This window comes from Cetorhinus maximus, chromosome 29 (genome assembly GCF_964194155.1).
Source record: "Cetorhinus maximus chromosome 29, sCetMax3.hap1.1, whole genome shotgun sequence".
Lineage (NCBI taxonomy): Eukaryota > Metazoa > Chordata > Chondrichthyes > Lamniformes > Cetorhinidae > Cetorhinus > Cetorhinus maximus.
In genome coordinates this window covers 11,108,333-11,136,319 of record NC_135907.1, presented here as the reverse complement: position 1 = coordinate 11,136,319, position 27,987 = coordinate 11,108,333, and the positions used below count along the sequence as shown (strand labels likewise).

The following is a 27,987-nucleotide window of genomic DNA, read 5'->3' as shown; positions in this document are numbered from 1 at the left end:
AACCAGTAGGTGTAGTATAGCTGGATTTCCAAAAAGCATGCAATAAGGTGCCACACAACAGGTTAATAGGCAAGTTAAGGGCTCGTGGATTTGGGGCTGTTATTTTAGCATGGATAGACGATTGGTTAACAGATAGAAAGCAAAGATTGGGCATAAACGTGGCTTTTTCAAGTTGGCAGGCAGTGACCCATGGAGTGCTGCAAGGATCAGTGCTGGGGCATCAGCTATTTACAATCTATATTAATAACTTACATAAAGAGACAGAGAGTAATGTAATAAAATTTGCTGATGATACCAAGCTGGGTGAAAGGTAAGCTGTGAGGAGGACACAGAGACTGCAGAGAGACATAGGCAGGTTAAGTGAGCGGGCAACAAGATGGCAGATGGAGTCTAATGTAGGGAAGCGTGAAGTTATTCACATTGGTCGTAAGAATAAAAAACGGAATAATTTTATAAGGTGTGAAACTTGTAAATGTTGATGATCAAAGAGTCTTGGGTGTGTGCAGAAAGTTAGCATGCAGGTGCAGCAAGCAAATAGAAAAGCAAATAGCACATTGGCCTTTATTACAAGGGGATTGAAGTACAGGAATAAAGAAGTCTTGCTGCAATTGTAGAGGTTTTGGTAAAACAACATCCGGAATAGTGTGCGCAGTTTTGGTCTCCACATTTACAAAGGGATATACTTGCATTGGAGGCAAAGGTTCTCCATATTGGTCCCTAGGATGAGGGGGTTGTCCTATGATGAGAGGCTGAGTTTATATTCTCTAGAGTGCTATGACGCTTCACCAGACTCCTAAGTTGTTGGTAGAATCCAGTTAGGGATCAGTAACATTTTCTTTAAATTCGACAAAGTTTTGAGATTCATGACGCTTGCTAATAGAATAAAGTCACAAGATTCCTTGAGTTTTGACCAAACAAAAATAAACTTTACTATACAAGGTCAGAAAGATAAAACAATTTACAATATCTATCTTATACTTTAGCATTCAGGGTAGGTATGAGGTACATGTGAATTAACAAGCCACACCACACTGCACAATAAATAACTGGTGTGACCAAAACAGATTCCATGAATTTCTCAACAACAACACCCAGGCGTTAGTAACACTGAGAGTCAACCAATCTCACTGAAACTCTGCCCCTTTCACATGGTTTTCCAATCTTCACTCTCGAAGATCTCGCCTTGGAATACGCTCCAAAAGTTGCTTTAACTCAGACAGCTTCAACGACAGCCCACCTCACAAGATAGCAATCTCACCCTCCGAGATCATGTTCCCCCGGGTACCCGAGAACACTCAAACATCAACTTACAATCACAACCTCAGCTCTTCGGCCGTGCCAAGCAGAACACTACTGCTCCAAAGGGGTACCTTTGCCCCAGTGGCCTGCAGCAGTGTCATCAACCTTCCGCTGCCTTCTTGGATCTTCAGAGTTTCTTCTGAGCCTTCTTCAATTACCAGGGCACTTCACTCACGGTCTGCTGCCCACAGCCATTTTTTTTTTCTAACTGGAGCCTGTTTCTCTGCCCCCTTTTTTTTCAAACTTAACTGGGACCTGTTTCTGTCCCCTGTCTTTGTCCCTTATCTGGAACTTCCTTTTGGGATATCTCCCTGTCCCCCGCCCTTGTCCCTCTCTCTGGAACTTCTCTTCTGATTAAAACTGACTGACTGACTCAGAATTGCTGTTCACTGACCCTTGAACTGATCTAGTGACCTATCAAAACACTCCAAGAGGGTCCTGCCCTTGTTACTAGTCAGGAACAAATGTAAAAAGCAGTGGAACATCCTGTACTTTAAATGTTACAATCTCCATAGGCTGCAAACTTACATAGCACACAGAGACACCGAAAGAATGGATTTCGTAACAAGAGCGTAGAAGAATGAGAAGCAATCTCATTGAAACCTACAAAATTCTGAAGAGGCTTGAGAGGGGAGATTCTGAGAGGTTGTTTCCGTTGGTTGGGGTGCCTATCATGGGGGCAAAGGCTCTGGATAATGGGGCCAAGCATTTAGGGCTGAGATAAGGAGAAATTACTTCACTCAAAGGGTTGTGAATCTTTGGAATTCTCTACCCCGGAGGGTTGTGGACGCTCTATCACTGGATAAAATTAAAGGCTGGGATAGACAGGATTTTGGTATCTCAGGGAATTAAGGGATATGGCGAGCGGGCCATATCCCTTACGTGGAGTTGAAACCGAAGATCAGCCATGGTCATATTGAATGGCAGAGTAGGCTTAACGGGTCTACGCCTGCTCCTATCTCTTGTGATTTTGTGAACTGTTTTTCAGATTGGAGGGAATTATGCAGCGATGTCTCCCATGGGTCATTGTTAGAATCACTGCACTTTTTGATATATATTAATGACCTGGATTTGGGAATAATTTCAAAGCTTGCAGATCACACAGAGTATGGTAACATAGTGGTTATGTCACCGGACTATTAATCCTGAGGTTTGGACTAATGATCCAGTGAAATGAAGTCAAATACCACTGGCGAATTTAAATCCAGTTAATTAGATAAGTCTGGAATAAAATATCTATAATCAGTAATGCTGGATATGAAACTACAGGATAGTAATTTACTTCACAAATGTCTTTTTATCCCAGTCTGGCCTGTGTGAGACTCCAGGTCCACATTAGCAAAGTGGCTGACTCTTAACTGCCCTCTGAAAAGGTCTAGTAAGTTATAACAGCTCAGTTATAACAATATCACTGCAACCTTCACCACACAGGCTGCAGCAGTTCAAGAAGGCAGCTCACTCCATCTCCTCAGGGACAATTAGGGATGGGAAATAAATGCTGGCATAGCCAGCTATACTCACACCTGTAACTGAGTAAAAAGAAATTTAAAATCCTTAACATTGGGGAGAATAGGAGTAGACTGTAGGATGACACAGACAAACAGGTAAACAAGCCACATAGCAGATAAAATTGGATGCAGAGAAGGTATCTAATAAATTAATGTGGCCTGCACTGACCAAGCCTCCACAGAGAGCGCCCCACTCCACCACACCAACACTGATGGCCTGACATCAAGTACCTTGAAAACAGGACAATGGTTGCAGCAACTCATTAGCTGATGGTCGGGTATATAAACCCGAGGCTCCACTGACTGGATCAGAGAGCTGGTATGGACTCAGTGGCTCAAATGGCCTCTTTCTGTGCTGTAATGACTCTATGACTCTCTCTAAGTTTGACTCCTTCACCCAGCATTTTTCAATCTTATATCCAAGTCCCTTATATCTAGGACTCTCACATCTATGGCTCCTATATCCAGGACTTGCATATCTAAGGTCCTGTATAATCAGAGGTCATATACTGATGATTCCTATATCCTGAGCCAACCTGTTCCAGAAAGTTTTGTATCTCTGTGAGACAGGGCTATTATTTGACGGGCTCCTGGTTGTTTGGTGGGCTCAGCGATTGTTATTGTATTCACCATGTAACTGATGTGGAATTCCTGGTAACTACTACCTGACCAATGAGAACTCAAATACCCACTTATCAACTAACCAATGACCAGATGAAAGCCCATATAATGTAAAGATAAGATTGGAACATGTGGCATTTGAACCGATTCCAAGCTGAATTCCTGGTCATTCAAGATTGAGTGTGAGCCAAGGCAGGCTCAGTCAGACAGCTCAAGCATTCAGTGCTGAAATGTACCCTGCAGCCTCAGCGGTTAATGGCTGACTACATAGTCACGCTGTTCAATGAAAGCTGGAGGGATACACCTCCTACTGGTCTGGGATTCCACTCATTCAGTTCCAGATACATCTGCACAGCCAATTCACAACTAAGTCAGGTGGTATTATTTGTACAAGCAGTGGGAAGCTTACTGACGCTTTAACCTGGTAATCTTCTCAGGTTTATCTGGTTTAAAATACATCAATGCACCTGCACGAACATGAGCCTTAAGCTTTGCCAAACTGTTCCTTATCTTTTTAAACTCAGGCAAGTGGAGTTTCTTGCTATGCCTCCGTTAGACAAACTCACTCTGCATTTTGTTCCGTAAATTATTTTAATTCAGACCACTGTGTACTCTATTGTCCTGCCCTCCAACTCTGTGATATAAATTCCAACAGATGAAGCTCTCTCCCCACTGACCTTAATTTACAAAATTACAGTGACCTTAATCCCAATCTCTTCAAGGTAAGGAACTGCCTTTGGTTTGAAAGGAGGCTCACTGTGCCGTAACAATTACGAAAGTAGAACTACTGTTCGCCTATTTTGAAAGACGCTGGATCATCTCACAAGCTTAAACAGGTTTCCATCATCTTACCGAATTTCCAGCACTTGACTTCTGGATAAAATCAGGAGAGCTCCAAGAAAGTTCACCAGATGGTTCGTTACCTCTTTTCGCACTAACCTAATTTACGGACAAAGAACATTTCATCAAAGTAAAGACGCACAGTCATAAAATAACTACTTTAGCCACTGAATTACCGCATCAAAACTAGTAGCTTTGCCCTGGGCTTCTGTATCCCATTTCATTAATAAATACCTTGATCTTTAGTTTAAACTGGATAACTCCTGCCTTAAAATAAATAGAAACGTTTAAATTTGAATCCAACAATCAAAGGCCTTCATCTATCTTATCTGCAATATTGTGTTTACTTGGATTAACTTCGTATAATTAGATTTAGGTCTGGGACAGTGGAGAGGGAGGGTGTTGTAGCCATATCTGGGTACACATTTTTAACAAAATGTTAACACCTTAAGATAAGGGATCAGGGCAGACCTGGTAAACACAATGCACTACATCAAACAAGGACAGGCAATCCTTTCTCATTATTTGTCTATTTAATGCCAGTTTTTCAATATGGTAGGAAATCTGAAAACTGAAAGACACTTTGCACGTTTGTAATTTCAGCAAGATTCCCTTGTAGCGTACTTCAGAGTTAACTAGAAATAACCAACATAGCAAATTGGCAAGCGAGTTGAGATATTTAAATCCAAGCACGCTATTCCTGTGACAGTGGAAACAGGCGAGCCACGCACCATTGCCTGCTTTTCTCTCCCACCCAAGAAGAATTTCATCCCATGACGTGTTCCAACATGACAAAGATATTAGAAGGCTTCATCAGGTTGTAATTCCCAGTGTAATCCTCAAATTGTCATTTTAGAATAATCTGTGATTTCAGAAACAAAGTTATATTTACAACTTTGCTAACATATTACACCACTGGTATAAAACAGGCGATATGAATTAGTCTCCAATTATGCACCACACTTGATTTGCTGTTCCTTTGAAATCAACGGGGAAATTCGAGCGCAGTGCACATTGGTGGCCAATTCGATATTACCCGAAGCTAAAATTATCACCAAGGACTCCAGGGAATTCCCTTTAATGTCATAAAATTCATGTAATTCTGGCTGCATAAATGTTTCGTTTCACCAAAACTCACTCCCAGCCTACACAGTTCCAAGCCTAGGTGTAGATACAGCAGAGGCTCTCATGTGCATGTTTTATACATGTTGGCAGGGTCCACAACCCCTGGGAACCCTGTTGAGACAATTTGATTGTAATTGGCTTTTTACCTTTGTATTTGCTAAAAGAAAATGCTGCTCCCAACCTCTGGGGAACAGAAGAATTGGTCGGCAATAAAAAGCTAAGGGTCGGGTGAACTGTCTGTCTTCCTGGTAGTCACATGATATAATGATACTAGAGTCTATTGAGTAGTCTAAAATGGATCCAGGCATGAATATGACTTTAAACTAGTAAGGTGGGCAGGGAAGGGGTCTGCAGAAAATAATATATACCCAAAGATTAAAGAAATAGGAGATGAGAGTAAAGGTTAGACCAAGGTAAGGAACAGAAGTAGTATAAACAGACATAATAGATGTGGTTATAGAACATAAGTAAAAATGACAGTTAAAAATAAAATGATGGAAGCATTTAATTTTAAAAAACATGTTAAATTACCTGCACAGCAACATGCACCCCTTCCAAAACAAAATGTGGAAACTAAAGGCAATAATTCTTAGTGAGGCATGTTGTAGAGGCAACTGAAACATGGCTTAATATGAAACAGGGCTAGCAGTTAAATATTTCAGGATATAACCTATTTATAAAAAATAAAGGGGGATGGGATACTGTACAAATGAGAAATAACATAACAGCAAGAGAGAAAAGGGACGTAACTAACATTAATATAGAAATCAAATTTTTTATCTCGAGTCATATGGGTAAGGAGGGATCAATCACAGTAATAACGGTATTAATACAAACAACCTAACACTGGAAGAGACATGGAGGAAGAAATATGTAATCAAATCTATGGAATGACTAAAAGACATAGAATAATAATTCTGGGAGATTTTAACTACCCCAAACAAACTGGTAAGAAGAGGTAGGTAAAAGGGAATGGAGCTTTTCCACTGTGTTCAGGGCTAATTTCTTACACAGTACGTGGGAAGTCCAACATACTGATAGGTGTTGTAGTGTGAAATGAGCCAGAACAGATAAGAGTAAGCAACGGGGACATCTAAGCAATCGCAATCATAATATAATAAAATTTTATATGGGGATTAAGAAAAAGACACAAGTGAGACAAAGACCATACTAAGAGATTAGAAAAAAAATAGTTCTGAGGAGCTAAAAATGAAACTAGCGAAACACATTTTTGAGAAAAATTGTTAACAGGCAAAGAGAAATAGGACAGCAATTGGAAGTATTTTAGAATTTGAAAAATATATATCCACTGGAAAATAAGAACAAACAAGCCAGCAATGAAACACAATGTATCTCATTTACACTTACTAGAAGCTACATATATTCATATGCGGGCAAAAGGAATATGTCCAGACATGCACCTTTTTTGGAAAAAACAAAGCACGTGGGACAAAGCGCCCTGGTGCATTCCCCATGGCAACATCTCCACCAATCAGAGCCCACTTGGCAATGTCTCAACCAATCTGAGTCCACTTGCCAACCAATCAGCACCCCTTTTCTCATGCAGTATAAATTGTTGTTGCTTTTGAAATTTGGCATTCTTGCGTCTGTCCTGATGAGTGCAAGACCAAAGGCTTTGACAGCATGTCCCTTTTTCGGCAATATAAGGGATGGCAGCATTGTGGTTAGGTTGCTGGACTAGTAACTGAGAAACCTGCCCGAATGATCCAGTGATGTGAGTTCAAATCCCAATTGGGGAATTTAAATTCCGTTACTCAATTAATTTGGAATAAAAAAAGACTGCATCACTAATGGTGACCATGAAGTTACTGTTGAACCATCTGGTTCACAAAAGTCCCTTCGGGAATGGAATCTGCTGTCCTTACCTGGTCTGGCCGCTATGTAGTTCCAGACCCAGAGCATTGAGGTTAACTCTTAACTACCCTCTGAACTGGTCTAGCAAGCCACTCAGTTAAGGAGAATTCGGGATTGGCAATAATGCAAGCCTTGTCAGCAACACCCACATCCTGTAAATTGGTTTAAAAAAAAGCAATGGAGAGATTTATCAGCAAGTTGGGGCTTCTTCTTCTAGAAAAGAGTAGGCTGAGGGGTGACCTTACAGATGTCTTCACAGTTATGAAAGGGTAGACACAGAGGAAATACTTCCACTTATGGGGGAGACCAGAAATTGAAGTCATAAGTACAAGATAGTCACAAACAAATCTAAGGGGAATTTTTGGAGAAATGCCTTTACCCAGATAGTGGACAGAATATGGAACACATTAGCGTTAGGAGTAGTTGAGGTGAATAGGTCCATCTAGGAGGAAGCTAGATAAGGCAGAAAGGAATAGAAGGATATGCTGATAAGGTGAGATGAAGAGGGGTCAGAGGAGGCTCGTGTGCAGCATAAGTAGCTCAGTTGGGCTGATCGACCTGTTTCTGCACTGTGGACTTGATGTAATTCATGAGGCAAGTAGACCCCCAATGCTGGAGAGCTTTGGAACTCATAGGTTCCAAAATTACTTGTTCCTCTCAAGCGCGTTACTTTTACCTTGTCATATCTAATTACTTATCTACCGTATCCCAAAATGTCCAAAAGAAATCTGCCTCATTAGCATTTGAATGAATTAGTGCCACCAGCTTCCACTGTCACCCTATGGAATCTGTCCCACAGATTGACCACACGCTCACTGAAAGGTTGTTCCCCTACTCCCTTTAAGAGCAAGCTGTCTTCCTCTGGTTCTACTGTTCCGGGCAATGTGAAACTGCTTGCCGCGGTCTACATTATCTGATTCCTAAAAAAAAAAACAGCACTAATGCTACCTTTAAATCTTCTCTTTTCTGGTCAAAACACATCTAAGGGGAATGTCCCATGTTACTACATGAAAGTCAGGTTAATATGGGAAAGTACAGCTAAACATCGAGCATCTACAACCGTGGGCGCACATACTGAGGGATCCCAAGGTCCCTTCATTCGAATGGTTTGGAAAATAACGTACTTTACTGTCCTGAATAGTTTAGCAACAGGGAGCAACCTCCAAAGCATGTCGTCAGAAAAGGAGTAATCTGTTATGTCGAACTCCTGCATGTCACAGCTGGACGTTTGGAGCACAAATGCGATGGCTGAATACTCAGCCACCTGCAGGTTTCGAGTGGCCAGAGGTCCTTCCCTTAAAGATTCCTTTAGTTTGTCAGCTATACATCCATCGTTCAATTCATTTAAGCAATATAGGAGGCTGAGGCATCGCTCTGGAGCTATGTCCCTCTGTAAAGTTTTCTTAATGTAGGCTGCAGTCCGTGCAGCATCCTCTCTGGCACAGGCCTTCTGGGTCGACAGACCCTGCAAAAGCTGCAGGTTCTTTTCCGTCGAGAGGCCACACAGGAAGCGAAGGAACAGATCCAAGTGCCCACTTTGGCTCCAAGCCACTTTCTTACACGCGCTTCTACACACGTCAGAAAAGGTGGGACGGGAGAACAGCCCACGCATTTTCTTCATCAGCCCCTTGGCCAGCAGATTTGGGCACTGGCCCATGTGATGCAGGAGGAAAACGTACAAGGCAGCGAAATACTCCTGCATCGTCAGATGTATGAAAACATAAGCCTTGTGCTGAAAGATGGGTTCCTCTTCTAGGAGGATCTCCTTGCAAAAGCCATCACAGAGAAGAGACAAGTCCACACCAAAAGACTCCAGGTCCTTTTGATAAAAGGCAAGCTTCTGGGCCTTCAGGCAGTGGAAAGCCAGTCTGCCCAGACTGAGGATCGCTGGGCGCTTGGCTTGCAGAAAGTCGCTGATCTTCTCCCTCTCGTTTAGCCCATGGCCCTGTTTGTCTTGGTGATACATGATCATCATAATCAGAAAGTTGTTGTAGACCTCAGTGATGGTCTTAGGGGCTTGCTGGCAGACATCCATCTCACTGCGTTTCATGGCATGTTCCAGGACAGTGGCCAGAATCCAACAGAAAGCTGGGACATAACACATGGTGAAAAGGCTGGGTTGCCTCTTCACATTAACCAGGATCTTCTCTGCTCTTCCTTTGCATTTCTTATGGAAGTATTCCTCTTTTTCCTGATCTCTGAATCCTTGGATTTCTGTCATCCTGTCAATGTAAGGAGCTGGGATTTGGCGGGCAGCTCCGGGACGCGAAGTGATCCAAACTGAGGCATGGGAAAGCAGGTTTCCTTTGATTAAGTTGACGAGGAGAACACAAAGTCGCATTCTGTGCTCCATGTCACCATATTCCGGGCTCTTACTGAAATCCAAGCGGAGGCGACTTTCATCCAAACCGTCGAAGATGAAGAGACACTTGATGCGGGGGTTCTTTAAAAGGGACGCCGCCTCCTCAATGTGTGGGTAATACCTCTGGACCAGCTGGCTGATGCTGAGTTTTCCCTCAGCCAGCAGGTTCAGCTCCCGGAATGGAAACATGAATAGGAAGTCAAAGTCCAAGGCCGCTGAGCCAGTAGTCCAGTCATGAACGAACTTATGCACACAAATGGTTTTCCCAATTCCCGCCAATCCCTTGGTTAAGGTAATCCTAGGCGGCCTGCACAGCTGACGGGAGCAGCCGAATATTTCGGTGTAGTCGATGGAAGGCACATCACATGTGGCCTGTCTGGACAAGGCTTCAATATCCATCACCTCATGCCTTTGGGGAATTACACTGTATTCGCCATCAGTCATCCAGAGCTTGGTGAATTGCTCAGTTAGAAGGACCTTTTCACCAGGCTTGCTCGTGTATTCAGTGATGTACTTGACTTTTTCTCTCAGCACCTTCCTGTGGTTATCGCTAAGTCTTGCAATGTCCACTACGTCCCTCGGCTGTTGTGGCTCTTCTGTTTGGGAATATCACAGGAAAAACATTTCATTTTTGGAGATGAATAAAGAAAAGCAATCTTCTATCATGGTGACTGCATAACTTTATGTCAATTGTCAGATAGTGTACAGGGCAACAGGAAAAATAACAACATTACAGAAGCTAATGTTTATCTTTTATTCTGGTGTTCAAAGCCATCATAAGATTCTGCAGACAAATGTTAAATGAACAGTAGCTATCAGGTTAATGCAATTCATAAAGCTGCAAAGGGTTTTTCCTAAGAATGTTAGTTAATATGGAGATAACGGGCAAAATATTTGCTGTATGTCATTACTCAGGAGTGCGGGGGTCACGATTCGTTACCTGCCCATTCTTGCTCTGGGGGAAGAAGGCAGCATGCAGATTTGTTGTTGCCACCTCATCTACCTGACTGGAGCACAAGGCTGAGCACCTACTACACTGCTGGGTTAGAACGTGGTGCAGCCAGCCTTCTGTTCTCAAAGGCAGTCTGTCCCTCTTAAAGAGAAGCTGTGCTGAGTTACAGAAGGTTGCTGCTGCATACTATTGCTGCAATTCTAAAGAAAGAAAATGGAACACCACAGCTGGGAGAGGGCTCCAGCGTCTCAGATTGCGGTACTGGAGGCCTTAGTGGTAGAGGTGGACAGGTGGAGTGATGCCATGGTTCCACGGGAAGACAGGACGCCATCAAGGACCACCCTTAGAAGGGACTGGGAGGCAGGTGACCAAGGATGTTAATTCCTGATGTCTGGACCCAAGGACCTGGCAGAAGTCTAATGGTCTCACACTGGTGATGAAGGTCAGTGAATCCTTCTTCACGTGACATCAATCAAAGCAACATCAACCGCTCACACTGCTTACCCGTCAACACTCCTTGGCCTTCAGGAGTCATGTCTAACTTTCAGATACTCTACTTCACCCTCAGATATCGATCAATGCCGCCAGCCACACACCTGCCTCACGCTGCCTCCACATACATCAAGCTATTCATCTGTGGCAGGTACATCACTCAAACACAGTACTATACAATCACTAACATTCTGCCCTCTCCCTTGTAGCATAAGGTGCACACCCCCTGACTCCCCAAAGCCTGTCCATCATCGACAAGGCACAAGTCAGGAGTGTGATGGAATACTCTCCACTTGCCTGGATGATTGTGGTTCCAACACACTCACGAAGCTCAACACCATCTAGGACAAAGCAACTTGTTTGATTGGCATTCCATCCTCCTCCAACATCCACTCCCTTCACCACCGAAGCACAGTAGCAGCAATGTGCGCCATCTATAAGATGCACTGCAGCAACTCACCAAGGTTCTTTCGACAACACCTTCCAAACCTGCAATCTCTACCACCTAGACGGAAAGGGTAGCAGATGTATGGGAACACCACCACTTGCAAGTTTCCATTCAAGCCACATACCATCCTGACTTGGAACTATCCCGCTGTTCCTTCGCTGTCCCTCGGTCAAAATCCTGGAACTCCCTCCCTAACAGCACTGTGGGTGTACCTACACCACATGGCCTGCAGTGGTTCAAGAAGATGGCTCACCACCATCTTCTCAAGGGCAATTAGGGATGGGCAATAAAAAAGCTGAACTAACCAGAGACGCTCACATCCTGTGAAAGAATTTTTAAAAACACAATAGAAGGGAGAAGAGCAGAGCCAAAAAGGGGAAAAGAGGACACCTGCATCTCCTGAACCCTATGGAGGAGATGGTTCTCTGCATCACTCAACCAGTCCAGCCTGAGAAATCAGGAGTTGCCTTTATTACCTCCAGACTTGACTATTCCAATGAACCACTTGGTGTCTCACATTCTACCCTCCGCAAACTTGAGGTCATCCAAAACTCTGCTGCCTGTCTCTTAATTCACAGCAAATCCTGTTCCCCGGCTACCCTGGTGCTCGCTGACTTACACTGGCTCCTGGTCAAGCAATATCTTGATTGTAAAATTTTCATCCTTGTTTTCAAATCCCCCCATATGACTTTGCCCCTCCCTTTCTCTGTAACCTCCTCCAACCCCACAACATCCTGAGATATCTGCGCTCCTCCAATTCCGGCCTCTTGTGCATTCCCAATCACAATCGCTCCACCATTGGCGGCCGTGCCTTCAGTTGCCTCAGCCCCAAGCTCTGGAATTCCCTCGCTACGCTTCTGCGCCTCTCTACTTCACTTTCCTCCTTTAAGTCACTTCTTAAGACTTATCTCTTTGACCAAGCTTGTGGTCATCTGACCCAATGTCTTCTTGTGTGGTTTGGTTATCATACTTTGTTTTATAATGCTCCTGTGCAGCCTTGGCTTGTTTCATTACATTAAAAAGGTGCTATATAAATAAAAGTTGTCACTGCTATTGATGTTACTAAGAATATTGGGGATAATGGCATGTTCCTGTCTTGTGCCCCTTCTCAGCTCCCAGTTTACCGCCACCCTGCTGCCTGGAATGACATATAAGCTGATGGCGTCACCATGGAGCTCTTGCTTTCCACCCCTCACACCAACCTTCCCCCTCTGTTTTCTGATTTAAGACACCCACAAAAGGGCCACCTGCCCAGCCACAGCAGCCCAAGGAGGAACAAAGAGAGAAACAGCATTGATGAAGAGGCCCCTTCACTTATGTGACACTCAGCCATCAGCTCAGACACTGGCACTGCCTTAAAAGCTAGTCTAGAGTTGGGATCAGCCCATGGCACAAGTGAGCTGCGATGAGGCCAGGCGAAAGGATGGTTCATGTGCCAGCTCCTCAGAGGACCAGGTCACAGACAGGTTCTGCTGCAGAGGACTTAGATTAAGAGCTTCAAAGAGGCAGACTATGGGCATGAATGCGGAGATGCTGGGTGCATTGACTGGCCTGCCACTGTCAAAGAGCATGGAGGTGCGCAGCTCCAAGTTGACAGAGGGGATGGTGCAGAGCTTGCCCTCTCTGAAGCCTCTGCTCCATCGTCCTGTTGTGCTGCAGACCCAGAGGCACAGCCACAGATGCCTCCATAACTGTTTGCAGCCTTTGTGCAGACAGGTCACCTCATCCTCTGCCTTCCCTGTGAAGCTGCAGCAACATTCCTCACCAAATTCAGGAACTCACCACAACACCTCCAAAAAAAAAAACACTCAACAGACCTTCCAATAACAGAGGTTATTCAAAATTACATTACCTGCAAGCTGCGTGCCTGGCCCTTTAAATAATGCCAGTGCCGGGCCCCTCTTGCAGTTGTACATTTGATCTTTGGTGAGTGACAAATAAATTTGCCCAATCGACCTGCCCAGACCAAATTTAGTATTCGGGCTGTCGGGCCGTTTGATGACATAAGATGAGGTCAGAAGCTTCTGGCGTATACAGGGGATGCCTGCACAAGTGCCTTTCTCTCAACAGTGTGCCAAGCTGACTGCAGCAGAAGTAGTTGGCAAGGTAGTGCACTGCCCCAGGAGGGTAACCAGCTTCCCTAACGCCATCTCCAACAGAGGCTGCTGATCCAAATTTCCAGCCCAACATTCCCACATTGCATGTTTCTGTTCAGGTGTAATATTTATGTCCATGTAAATCTGTCTCATCATCCAAGTAAACAAAACGTACATTCCATTGAGAATGGAGGGTGGCTGGGACGACACTGTAATCTACTGGTGCAACATATGACATAACAACTTGAGACCATAAGAACATGAGAATATGAGAACTAGGAGCAGGAATAGGACAGACAGCCCTTCTTCGAGCGTGTTCAATTCAATAAGAACATGGTTGATCTTTTCATTCAACTCCACTTCCTGATCTATCCCCATAATCCCTCGACTCCCATACAGTCAGAAAATCTATCTACTGCAGTTTTGAAGATATTCAGCAACTGAGCACACACAGCCCTCTGGGATAGAGAAATCCAAAAATTTCTATAACCCTCTGAGTGAAGTTATTTCTCCTCACCCTAAATAGCCAGGCCCATGACTTACATTTTCATGTTGCACTTTTAACATAGTAAATGATTCCAAGGCACTTCGCAAAACCGTTTACACAATTTGACACTGGGCCACGTAGGAAAATAATGGGACAGTTTGGTCGAAGGGGTAGTTTTTAAGGAGCACCTTAAATGAAGAGAGAGATGTAGAGAAGGCTGAGGGAGGAAAGTCCAGAGTTTAGGATCTAGGCAGTAGAAGTCATGGCCGCTGAAAGTAGAGCGATGAAAGTTGGCGTGTGCCAGAAGCCAACATTGGAGAATCGTGGAGATGCCGGAGTGCTGCAGAGCAGGAGGAGGTAACAGAGATATAATTGGGCAAGGGTATGGAAGGAGTTAAAGTAAGGATGAGAAGTTTAATCTCTAGATTTTGCCTGACTGGGACACACAAAATGCACATGATAACAATCTTAGAATTGATAGATTTAGAGCAACATGTGTCTGACATTGTCCACTTTGATGTATGAGGAAGTTCACTTTGAGTAAGTCCTTTTCTGTAATGACAGTTCACCTGGATTGCTTAGTATTTCACAGACCCCGAAGGTTTACCCTCCTTGTAAGCACTGAAAATATCTTGCGTCTGCTTTCTGTTGATATTAATAAACCCATAATCTGAATTATCACTGGTCCCAATCAATATATTCCAGATTCAGGACTGATTTGATCTAATACAGGTGGACCTGTTCTCTCACTAATGTTTGTGTCACGTTTTTGTCACTCATTTATACTTTGCAGCAATTGAAAAGAAAAAAAACTTGTATTTACACAGCGCCTTTCATGACCATCAGATATCCCAAGGTGCTTTGCAGCCAATGAAGTACTATTGAAATGTAGTCTGTTGTAATGTAGGAAGTGCGGGCAGCCCATTTACACCCAGCAAACTCCCATAAACAGCAATGTGATAATGACCAGATAACCTGTTTCTGTGACATATTTGAGGGATAAGAATTGGAAAGGGCATCAGGGATCACTCCCCTGCTCTCCTTAGAAACACTGCCTTGGGGTGTTTTATATCCATTCAAACAAGCAAATGGGGCCTCGGATTAACACCTCCTCTGAAAGGCACCACTTATAACAGTGCAGCAAACTCTCAGTACTGCACTGGAGTGCTGGCCTTGATTTTGTGCTCATGTCTTGGAGTGGGACTTAAACTCTGTGACTCTGGGGCAACAGCGCTACTGACTGAGCCACAGCTCAGAAAGTGACTTGAACAAAGCTTGGCGATGCAATATTGGGGATTTTGTCTGGTCGTTACATGAGCCTGGATGGAGGCGCTGGAATTGAAAATTTTTGGGAGTGCAAAGCAAATGGTATCACGTTGTGGGTCATTATACAGCATACTTGGGCCTGAATTTTCGCGCAGACAGAGAGAATGCCTGCAGAGACCAGAAACTGGATGTCCTGTCCCCAAACTGGCCTCCGCCATTTCGTGAGGTGGGAATGGGACCGGTTTCTGATGAGCACATCTGTGGTTCACAAAGGCAGCTGCCCATATAAATCAGCAGCCACCTCCACTCGTGTGTGATTTTGGTGAGGTAGATGTCTGAAACACAAAGTGTGCAGATTAGACAGGGTAGGAAGAGGTCTGAACCTTGTGCATTCGTTTGAACAGCCAGGGTACCTTTTTGGAGAGGTAAGGTACTCCTTTGGATATGGTCCCGGGACACCTTTGAGAGAGGTAAAGGTATCCTTTAGGACAGGTCAAGTGCCATTTGAGCTTGTTAAAAGTAGACGTGATTGTGCATAAATAAACTCATTTGAACTGTCCAAGCTGTCAAAGGACAGTCAAAGCTGTCAAAGAACCATCAAAACTCACTGGAACCGTCAAACCTGCTAAGGGATTTAACTCTGCTGGGCTTTAAATTTTTTTAAAAATGGAGTGTAGAGAAAAATAATCAGGGCTTGATATTTTATTCTGTCTGTTGGCACAAGCCTGAGAGCTTTCATTATAGGATTTGTACTGCATGATTGATTTTACAGCCTAATATTATCAGATTGGGGTTCCTGTTAAGTGAACAGTTTGATTGACAGCTCCAAGGGGTTATAGAATAGAAATGTTTGTTTTCATTAGGGATTAGTTGAAGGAATTTCAATGTATTATTTTTTTTTATCAATTAGAGTGTTTTAAGTAGTGACATCTTCAATGGGCACATAACTTTGTCAGCATGATTCCTGAAGTTTGCCCATGGTGGATACTAGGTGAGTTGGCATGAAGGAAGTAAGGGCAAAGGGTGGGTGGGGAGCATGTGTTAGCACTAGCTTGGCATTGAGGCTATAAAGGGTGATGAGGATCTAAGGGTGACATGGGTTGGCACAGGCAGGGTGGGCAGAGGGCACAAGAGACATACAGGTCCATGGAAGTGGGTAGAGGGGCACAGGGTGGCATAATGGGTATGAGGATCCATGGGGGTGGGTGGGGGCATGAGGTAGCATGGATTGGCATTGACGGGGCATGTGGAATGTGTGGGGCATGAGGGGGTGTGAGCAGTGAGGGCTGGAGGGCTGTTTACAGTTTTGTTCATTTTTTTCATAACTTCAATGAAGTGTCGGTGCCCAGAGGCAGGCCTTCTGCCCAGCCCTCCTCCGCACCTGGCAGCCTCCACCCTCATGCCAACTTCTCATCCAGCCAACCCCCACTGGAATGAAAATCCAACCATCCAGGCCTCTTTTTCCCCAGCTCAGCTTCGCGGAGCCAGGGAATGTCCCGACTCTGTGCACCTGACCCGGGGGTGAAAATCTGGGCTTCGGTGTTCATTTCTACTTCAGCGAATGGAACTGAATATTGGGCAGAGTATGTTGTCAGAGAGCAAAGCAACATCACCTGTTTTTTGCACCTGGCCCATGCCCAAATTTACCCCTGGGGAATTTCGCTTATTGGCCTTCCTATTGAAAACGTGGAGCTTGACAAAATATAACAACCATATCAAGGCCCGGGCCATAGCAATGTTATTCTAATTCACGTAGAGCATTTCCTTCGGGCACTATCTGTCCTGGGCCCAGTTCTAAATTCACTCCAACCGACGCTCATGAATCTTTTCCTCATTGTAACTAGAGGAAATATTTCCCTTTGGACATTACGAACGGGACAGGCGAGAGACGACAGCAGCATTCCAAAAGTTACAGCTCGATATTCAGATGCCATAAAAAGCAGAGGCCTGACACTAAGGGGTTAATTTTAATCCACCCCCACTCCAGGCAGCATGTCGTTGGAACTTGGTCAGCCGCACATTTTGGTTCTCGACCGATATTATCCTCCACTGACTTTGATCGAGAGTAAAATTGAGTGAGGATAAATATTCGTTTATCACCTGGCAAATTAGGTTAAATTTATTTCCTAGGCTAAGCCAAGGTTGCAGCTGGCAAACAATTCTAGGTTAGAAGTGGAAGGCAACAACCAGAATTAGGGACAAGAATAGGCAAAACACAATATCTCCACATAATACCGAGGGTTAGGTGTTCTCTCTACAGCCAACAGATGTGTTCCTGCATCAACCAGTCACATTCTGTATAGCAGAGTGACACTGAACCTAGATACTGCTATACATCAGCATGAAGTTCATATCTGTAAGATGGTTTATAATGTCGTTTGTCCACTAGAGAGTGAGAATGGGGAATTTATAATGGGGAACAAGGATATGGCGGAAGTGCTGAAGAGATATTTTGTCTCTGTCTTCACTGTAGAAGACACAAATAATATCCCAGAAATACTTGTAAATCAAGGAGTGAAAGGTGGGGGGGGGTCTCTTCAATGATCAGGGAAAGGTTACAGAGAACCAAAGGTTGACAAGCCCCCTGGACATGATGGCCTGCATCCTAGGGTCTTAAAAGATGTGGCTGCAGAGATAATAGATGCATTAGTTGCAGTTTTCCCAAATTCCCTAGAGCCTGGGAAGCTCCAATCAGATTGGAAAATAGAGAATGTAACTCCTCTGTTCAAGAGGGGAAGACAGAAAGCAGGAAACTACAGCCAGTGAGTCTAACATCTGTCATAGGAAAAATGCTAAAATCTGTTATTAAGGACATTATAGCAGGGCTCTTAGAAAATCTTAATGCAATTAGGCAGAGTCAACATGGTTTTATGAAAGGGAATTAATTTTTGACTAATTTATTAAAGTTCTTTGAGGGACTAACAAGTAATGTGGATAATGGGGAACCTGTAGATATGGTGTACTTGGATTTCCAAAAGGCATTTGATAAGGTGCCCATCAAAGGTTAATACACAAAATAAGAGGTCATGGTGTAGGGGGTAACATATTAGCATGGAGAGAGGATTGGTTAGCTGACAGGAAACAGGGAGTAGGGATAAATGGGTCATTTTTGGGTTGGCAAGCTGTAACTAGAGGACTACCACAGGGATCAGTGCTAGGGCCTCAACTATTTACAATCGGCACTGATGATTTGGATGAAGGGACCAGATGTATAGTTACTAAATTTGCGGTGACACCAAGATAGGTAGGAGAGTAAGTTGTGAAGAGGGCATTAGGAGCCTACAAAGGGATATTGAGAGCTTAAGTGAGTGGGGAAAATTTGACAGATGGGGCAGTGTAGGAGAGTGAGAACTTATCCACTTTGGCAGGAAGAATAAAAAAGCAGCATGTTATTTAAATGGTGAGAGATTGCAGAAATTTGTGGTACAGAGGGGCAGAGGGATCTGGTTGTCCTGGTACATGAATCACAAAAAGTTAGTGTACAGGTGCAGCAAGTGTTTAGGAAGGCAAATGGAATGTTGGCGTTTATTGCAAAGAAAATCAAGTATAAAAGTAGGGTTGTTTTGCTACAGTTGTACAGGGCATTGGTGAGACCGCACGTGGAGTACTGTGTACGGTTTTGGTCTCCTTACTTAAGAAAGGGTATAATTGCATTAGAAGCAGTTCGGAGAAGGTTCACTGCACTAAATCCTGGAAAGAAGGGGTTGGCTTATGAGGAAAGGTTGGATATGTTGGGCATATACCCATTGGAGTTTAGAAGATTGAAACATATAAGACCCTGAGGGGACTTGACAGGGTGGAAGCTGAGACGATGTTTCCCCTTACAGGTGAGACTAGAACTAGGAGACACATTTTAAAAAGAAGGGGGGTCTCCCACTTAAGATGGGGATGAGGAGAATCTTTTTTCTCTCAGGGGGTTGTTAGTCTGTGGAATTTTCTACCCCAGAGAACAGTGGAGACTGGATGGTTGAATATTTTTAAGGCTGAGTTAGATTGGTTCTTGATTGACAAGGTAATGATGGTGCAGGCTTGCGGGGCCGAATCGCCTACTCTTGCTCTAAGTTTGGGGGAAAAAGGCCCCGAGAGAAAGCTTTAGGGCACTAAGGAAAACGCTGGAAGCCAAATAGTCTGGATTTTGGTAGACCCTCCACCTGCAATTTTTGAAGCGATTAATGACATTAAAATATTCAACATATCCAAAATCTATTCTGCACCCTCTCCAAGGCCTCCATATCCTGCCTAAAAGGTGGTGCCCAGAATTGGGTGTCATACTCCAGCTGAGGCCTAACCAGTAATTTATAAGGGTTTAGCACAACTTCCTTGCATTTGTATTCCACGCCTCTATTTGTCAAGTCAAGGATCCCCTTTGCCTTTTTAACAGCTTTATCAACTTGCCCTGTCACCTTCAGAATTTTTGTTTTCAAGTAAGCTTTGAAAAATATTTAAGCAACGTTCTAATATCGAAAGAGGGATGTTGCTCAAGCTTAAACTCCAGGTGGGTCCAACTCAAAAATGCAGAAGTTATGAGGCTGGGAATTGAGCACTCCGCAACTTGTGTACAATAGCAAAACACTGCAGTTGCTGGAAATCTGAGATAAAGTCATTTGCTTCAGATGAAAGGTCACAGCCCTGAAATGTTAACTCTGTTTCTCCCTCCACTGATGTTGCCAGAGTATCTCCAGCCTTTCCTGTTTTCATTTCTGCAACATTGGTCTGCTGTTTTAATGGCGATTCTTAAACATTTAGTGTACACCTGTTTTAAACACTGTTTTAAGGTGGTGCAGGGAAGAGGTGCATTAGTCTTTCTACATTGTAAACGAGATGCTTAATATGCTGGACAAGGCTACTCACCGCTGGAGCTGCTGGTAGTTGTCTGCAGGGTAACGTTCACTGGACCCGTGATGTTCTGAAAGGTTGGACACACCGCAGTGCTGCGGCTTTGCACTGTTTGCTGAGATCGGATGAGCGCCTGTATTCCGGAACCTGCCTCGGAACTGGGATCGTGGTCTTCCGTCAGAAATCGAGAGGAATATTCAAGTAGGTGTAGAAATTATAACCGGGACATCGGTAATCTGTCTTGGGTGGTACTCCACTAGGCTGCCATACACACCATTCACCAGCCAACATTCATCTCCACTGAAATCAATGGGACCGAATTCCAGGCTGATGGGGGTACCACCCGATTTACACAAATCTTGTCTTGCTTAGTTTCCTATGGAAATCTTAATGTAACCATTTATCAGGATCCTACTATAATTAGTTTTGACAATGTTTGTTTTGGGTGGGGGAGGTGCGAATCTTGATGTAGCTTCCTATATTTGGCTACAATATTTCCAATTAATAATTTTAAAAAACCGATGTTTTAGGTTATTTTTTACAGTTACATTTTGGAGAGACCAATGCCTTTAAACCACAAAAGGAAAATTATCAGGTATAAAAAGCAATCACAAGATTACTGGAATGTTGACCTTTATCCCAAGGAGACCCGATTACAAAATGTTTCGTTACTGTTATCTAACACTCTGATTAGACTCCATTTAAAGTGCTGTGTTCAGTCTTGTGCACCGCGCCTCAGGAAGGATATACTGATCACAGAGGGAATTGAGCACAGATTTACCAGAATTACACCTAGGCTCAAAGGGTTGAATTATGAGGGTGTGTAGACTAGCCCTATACTACCATGTGAAGAAAGACTGAGGAGTGATCTGATTCAAGGTGTTTAAAATATTAAAAGGTTTTGATATGGAGGATGGAGAAAACTGTTTTTGTCTCATGAAGAAATCAAGAACAAGGGGTCATGGTTTTAAAATTAGAGTTTGGGTAATTTAGGTGGGGAAATGAAGAGACATATTTTTACAATGTAAGTTTGAAATTCTCTCCTATAAAAATCTGTGAGATAATTGGAGCTCTCAAGGCTGAGATTGATGGATTTTTGATAGGGATGAATATAAAAGAATATGAAGCCAAGCTGGGTGAATGGGGATGAGGTGCAGGTCAGCCATGATTTGATTAAGGCTGAATGGTCCCTTCCAATTCCTTTACAAATGGCTTGATTGACTTTAATGGGCTCCTTTTGTTCCTGTGTAACCAGCTCAAGGGGTTGAATGGCCTCCTCTTGTTCCCATGTGTAACTGGCTCAAGGGGCTGAATGGCCTCCTCTTGTTCCCACATGTAACCGGCTCAAGGGGCTGAATGGCCTCCTCTTGTTCCCACGTGTAACCGGCTCAAGGGGCTGAATGGCCTCCTCTTGTTCCCATGTAACAGACTGGAGGGGCTGAATGGCCTTCTGTTCCTATGTAACTGGCATGAGAGGCTGAATGGCCTCCTCCTGTTCTTACATTAGTGTGTATCTCTTCATGATATCTGTCAGTTTGTTTAATGACCATAATGGGACCTTTAAATAATAGTTTTGCACAATTTAATGATGATTTAAGTAAAGGAACTAGATAATTTGTAGTGAGACAAATAACTTGTTCAGACAGAAACTGCTCAGTACACTTACCGTGTTCCATTTGCATCAATGCAAGGTTGCAGAAGCAAGGAAGAAATCTGGAACTCAGACACTGTATAAATCAACAAAAGAGAGCAAAGTGTGTGTGTAAATGAGTGTGCTTATAGGTGTCTGTGTGTCTCTCCCGCTCTCTCTCTCACCCACACACTGTAAATGTCAGTATCTATGTGTCTCTCACTCTTTTGCTTGCTCTAATACTCTTTCCCTGTCCGTCATTTAAATGTCTGTGTGTGTGTGTGTGTGTGTACCTCCCAGTGTCTTCCAGTAAATGTGTGTCTTTTTGTGTTTCTCCCTCTCTCTCCCTACCGTCTGTCTGTAAATATCTGAGTGTGTGTAAATGTCCCTCTCTCTCTGTGTACTGAAGAAAGAATTAAGAGATGAGACAGAGATTCATGGACACCAACAAAGAGGATCGCTGGGACTGATAATGAATCTGGACAGCAGCAGGCACAAATGACCCAGGCACGTTTCCTTTCTGATGTTCTCTTCTGTAAAAATGAAAAGATTTTTTTTTTTAAAACAGCAAGTTACTCATCGCACCCTTAAATTAAATAATCCATTCACAATTACAGTCTTGCATTTTGTGTGTGCGCGCGCGCGCGCACGTGTGCATTCAAAATTTGCCTTGGGTGGTCTATATAATGGACAGCCTGACCCATGACCATCTCATTTCCACATATGATAACTTTCTTGCTCAATTTTACTGCTCAAAATTGGGTGAGCAATTTCCAGTATGGCCCTAGAGAGCAGACATGGGGAGCTTGGGAGTTTTGATGAAAGGCCACAGACCTGAAACATTAACTAAATACTGCCTGATCTGTTGAGTATTTCCAGAATATCAGATTTTATTTCAGATTTCCAGCATCCGTGGTATTTTGCTTATGGAAAGCTTTCTCTTGTTCTTTCACTCGTTTATCTGTATCCACATGGGCGGTGGATTTGGTGAGACGGAAACCACCGATTGGGGGTTTAATGGCCACAGACCTGCTTGGAATGTCCAGCCAGCAGCATCTGTGAAGTTTACAGTGAGTGACCCCTTCCCTCTCACTGGGGAAATGCATTGTCTGGTACATTGCTCACGCAAAGCGATCAAGCATTTGAAACTTCATTGAGTATTAGATTGTGGTTTCCAAGGAAACAAAATAACTGGATATAAAGAGCCTTTCACTCCTCATAACATGTTAGATTCCAAAAGAAAGAAAATGCACTTTGAGAAACTAAGATGAATAAAGTGTTAATTCTCAAACCCATTTTGCGTGTTGCCCAACAATCTCTCTCATATTGCTCAATGCGTGTGAACTGGACTCACTTCCTCATTTTTGAATTGCCCAACCATAGTTTTATGTTTACTTGCAAAGGATTGGTGCAGGATCCTCTCACTCAGGTGCTGCAGTTAATCAGGTACACGGGAAATGCTGGTGGGAAAAAATATCAAGGCCCATCTTGCTCAGCTTCTCCCATCCTGGGAGTTGCGTGGTATAAGGATAATGCAGTTGCTGACAATCCACAGTAATCAAACTCGATCAGCTAGCCTATCAAAGACCCAGACCAGACATGTCATAAGAGAAAACGCTGAAGAGCTTTGGGAACCATAGGCCTACACAGACCCACAGCTAACTCTTCCTACCAAGCACTTGCCACAGGTCGTGCCTCAAACTGTATTCCAAACTATTAATTTCTGAAAGAAATCTATCTAATGTTTATTTGAACTAATCAATATTTGTTGCCTCCAGTGCTTCCATAGAGTCTTTGCACTGACCACTTGCTCACTGAACTGTTGGCAGCTTGATTTTGAATTAATCCTTCTTCTGATCTGTAGCCTCTGGTACTACGCTTGGCACTGCCTTGTTAGTTATATCGCCGTTCCTTCACTGTTGCTGAATCAAAATCCCAGAACTCCCTCCCTGCGCCACATAAACTGCAGCAGTACAAGATGAAGGTGAGCAAAGGGCAATTAGGGTTGGGCTATAAATGCTGGCCTAGCCAGCAATGCCAAGATCCTGAGAAAGAATAACAAAAAAAGCAGCAGTGGAAAGCTTAAACATTAATATTATCCATTAAAATAAGCCTTGAGAAGATTATTTGCTCTCAGGTAACATTTTTTTAATTGAAAATAGGCTCATGTGGTCTTTAAACTTCATCTCAGCTATGGTAACGATTAGACTTTTTTCCAACACTGCAGTCACTCAGTCCTGTACTGGAGGATCAGATGTATTATTTGCCAAAACTATTGTAACTTCAATCAGTAATAGTTTAAGTGGCAGGACTAACAACAACAACAGCAATCAGCATTGAAATAGAACCTTTAAAGTTGTAAAAGGCCCCCAAGGCACTTCACAGCAGCCTCTTTAAACAAACGTGACATAGAGACACATAAGAACAGATGACCTAAAGCTCGATCAAAGAGGTAGATTTTAAACAGGGTCTTAAAGGAGAAAAGAGTGGTAGAGGGGTGAGAGGTTTAGGGAGGGAATTCCAGAGCTAAGGTCAAGGCAGTTGAAAACACATTCACCAATGGTAGTGCGATTAAAATAGGAGATGTGCAGATATCCAGAATTAGATGAATAGGTACCTCGGAGGTTGTGCAACTGGAGGAGACTACAGAGATAGAGAGGGGCAAAGCCATGGAGAGATTTAAAAACATGGATGAGAATTTTTAAATTGAGATGTTGCCGAAGTAGGCCAGTGAGCACATGGGTGATGAGTGAGCGGAACATGGTGCAAGTTAAGGCAAAGGCAGCAGAGTTTTGGATGAGCTCCATTTTATGCAGGGTGGAATATGGGAGGCCAGTCAGGTCAGTATTGGAATAGTCAAGTGTAGGGTTAACAAAGGCATGGATGAGGGTCTCAGCAGCAGATGAGCTCAGGCAGAGTGGAGTTGAGTGATGTGACAGAGGTGGAAATAGGCAATTTTGGGGTTCAATATAACACCAAGGTTGTGCATAGTCTGATTCAGCCTCCAACAGTTGCCAGGGAGAGGAATGGAGTCCTGTGGTTAGGGAACAAAATTTGTAGTGGGGACCAAAGACAATGGCTTTGGTCTTCCCAATACTTAATTGGAGGAAGTTTTTGCTCATCTAGTACAGGATGTCTGACAAGCTGCCTGATAATTTTAAGACAGTGGAGGGGTCAAGCGAGTTGGTGGTGAGGTAGAGCTGAGTATCATCCGCATGTGGAACCTGAGGTGTTTTTGGATGATTTCACTGAGTGGCAGCATGGGCCACAAGAGAAGACCAAGGATAAATCCTTGGGAAATTCCATGGGTAATTGCAGAAATGGGAAGAGAAGCCATTTCAGGTAATTTTGGGCTGTGATTAGATAGATAAGCATGGGACCAAGCGAGACCAGTCCCATGTACAGCAGTGGAGGGGTGCTGGAAGAGGATGATTCGATCGACCATGTCAAAGGCTGCAGACAGGCTGAGAAGGTTGAGGAGGGACAGTTTACCTTTGTCACAGACACAAAGGATATAATTTATGACTTTGATAAGAACCATTTCAGTACTGCAACAAGGGCAGAAACCTGATGAAAGGGATTCAAAGACAGAGTACAGAGAAAGATGGACACAGATTTGGGAGGTGTCACATATTGAAATGGGCTTTATAAATAGAAGTATAGAGTACAAAAAGCAAGGGCATTCTGCTGGACCTTATCACTGGATAGGCGTCAGCTGGAATATTGTGCTCAATTCTGGACACCGGACTTTAGGAAGGATTTCAATGCCTTGAAGAGGGAACAGAGATTTGCTGGGTTGGTGCCAAGAATGTGGAAGCTGGAATTGTTCTTTTCTGGAAAGCTAAGGTTATGGAGGCATTCAAAATTATGAATCGTGTGATAGTGTAGATAGGGGGAGTAGATAGGGAGAAATAGTTTCCAATGGTAGGATCGGGAACGACCGGACACTGGTTTAAGACAAAAAAATCGAGAGGGGGAGATGAGGAGAATGTTTTTATTATGCAGTGAGTTGTTATGATCTAGAATGCACTGCCTGAAAGAGTGGTGGAAGCAGATTGAAAAATGACTTTTAAAAGGGATATGGATAAATACTTCAAATGAGAAACATTGCAAGGTTATGGGGAAAAAGGAGAGGAATGGGACCAATTGCAGAGCTCTTTCAAAAGGCAGATATAGGCATGATGGCCAACTTGGTTCCTTCTGTCCTGTACATCAATCTGCAATGGATTTTCAATAGATTTCTGCAGCTGGAGACTATACCTGGTCCGAACTGCTTTGCTCCAATACCACAGGAAACTGGGAGGACTACCATACAAATCGTCATAGTGCTACTCTTGCAGATAGGATCATAGAATGGTTACAGCAAAAAAAGAAGCCATTTGGTCCATCGTTTCATGCTGGTTCTGTCATATACTGTTGATAGTGCCTCTATTTCCATGAATAGAACATCCTCTAACTCATAAGAGCAAAATACTGCAGACACTGCAAATCTGAAATAAAGACAGAAAATGCAGGAAATACTCAGCAGCATCTGTGGAGAGAGAAACTGAGTTAATGGGTTGGATTTTATGGGGGGGGGGGGCGGAGAGGGAGGGGGGCATGGATTACCTGCCCTCCTGACCGAAAGGTGCATTGGCACCGCACCAACCTGAAACCTGACTTCCCTGCTGCAATAATTGATTTACAGTGGGATGAACACCCCATATGCGAGGAAGACCCAACCTGGAGAGCAGCCGGCTGGCCGCTCTTTGGTCCCACCAATGCCAGGATCAAGTAATGGGACTACAAGCAGTCCCCGGAGAAGAAGTATTGTGGGTAGTGGACTTCAGGTAGCTCTAGAAATTTTGGCTGGGCCTGCCTGCCTTGGGGAGTATGATCTTGCAGGGGTGGGGGGTTCTCCAATGGGCACAGGGGACACCACCCTCAAAGGAAGTAACCCCATATCCTGCCCATAACCCATCAGCAGCCTGCGCAGTGAAAGCTGCCGGGCTGCCCACTTCATTCCCAACTTCACTGCAACACACGCAGTATATTATTTTGAAACCAAGCTTTTGCATTGAATGTCACAGATCAGCCGCGAACTCACTGAACTCTCAAGTGGTTAAATGGCCTTTCTGTCTTCGTACGCCGCAGTGTGTCAAAAACTAATTTTCAAACTCGAGTAATTAGGCTCATATCCAACCCAGGGGGGGCAGCCAATCAAGAGGTGTTAGACACAGTCCAAATCCCAGAAACAGTGTCACCGTATCAGGGGTGCCACACAACTTGAAGGATGAGCTGTGGGTGTATTGTGGGGGAGGGTTTAAACTAACTTGGCAGGGGATGGGATCCTGAGAGGAGGTTCAGCAAGGGGCGATGCGCAGCCAAAATTAGAAGAGAGAGCAAGTGAGTCTGGAAGGCATAGGAATTATAGGCCAGTTAAGGCACAAGGGAGCTTGGCAAGGTTGGATGGTATTTATTTTAATGCAAGGAGTCTGACAAATAAAGCAGATGAGTTGAGGGCACAAATTAACATATGGAAGTATGATGTCATTGCTGTCACAGAGACATGGTTGAGAGAAGGGCAGGATTGACAGCTCAATATTCCAGGATATAGGGTCTTTAGACGAGAAAGGGAAGGAGGTAAAAGAGGAGGGAATATCGCAATATTGATCAAGGAATAAATTACAGCAGTAAGGAGGGATGACATCTTAGAAGGCTCCTCAAATGAAGCCATATGGGTAGAACTGAAAAACCAAAAAAAGAGCAATCGCATTGCTGGGAGTGTATTATAGGCCCCCAAACAGTCAGAGACAAATAGAAGAGCAGATATGTAGGCAAATTTCAGAGAAGTGTAAAAATAATAGTGGGGGATTTCAACTTCCCCAACATTAACTGGGATGGTCATAGTGTGATAGGTTTAGAGGGAGTGGAATTCTTAAAATGCATCCAGGAGAGCTTTTTAAGCCAGTACGTAGAAGGTCCTACAAGAGAGAGGGTGGTCCTGGTCTTAATTTTAGGGAATGAAGCCGGGCAAGTGGTAAAGGTATCAGCAGGGGAGCATTTTGCAGATAGTGATCATAACTCCATTAGATTCAAGGTAAAAACAAAAAACTACTGCGGATGCTGGAAATCCAAAACAAAAACAGAATTACCTGGAAAAACTCAGCA

General features: G+C 43.7%; 1 protein-coding gene across 1 annotated transcript in view; it reads right to left on the bottom strand.

The window, feature by feature from the left end:
- LOC144669616 (NACHT, LRR and PYD domains-containing protein 3-like) overlaps positions 1–22,026 on the bottom strand; it is a 57,180-nt gene extending 35,154 nt beyond the window's left edge. Inside the window, exons 1-4 of the mRNA XM_078532155.1 lie at positions 21,874–22,026; positions 20,223–20,378; positions 8,393–10,226; positions 4,281–4,367 (exon numbers count right to left, since the gene is read on the bottom strand). Coding sequence (XP_078388281.1) covers positions 4,281–4,367; positions 8,393–10,226; positions 20,223–20,378; positions 21,874–21,889 — 2,093 coding nt within the window. The 5' untranslated portion in view covers positions 21,890–22,026. The remainder of the gene's footprint in view (positions 1–4,280; positions 4,368–8,392; positions 10,227–20,222; positions 20,379–21,873) is intronic.
- Positions 22,027–27,987: the final 5,961 nt, after the last annotated feature.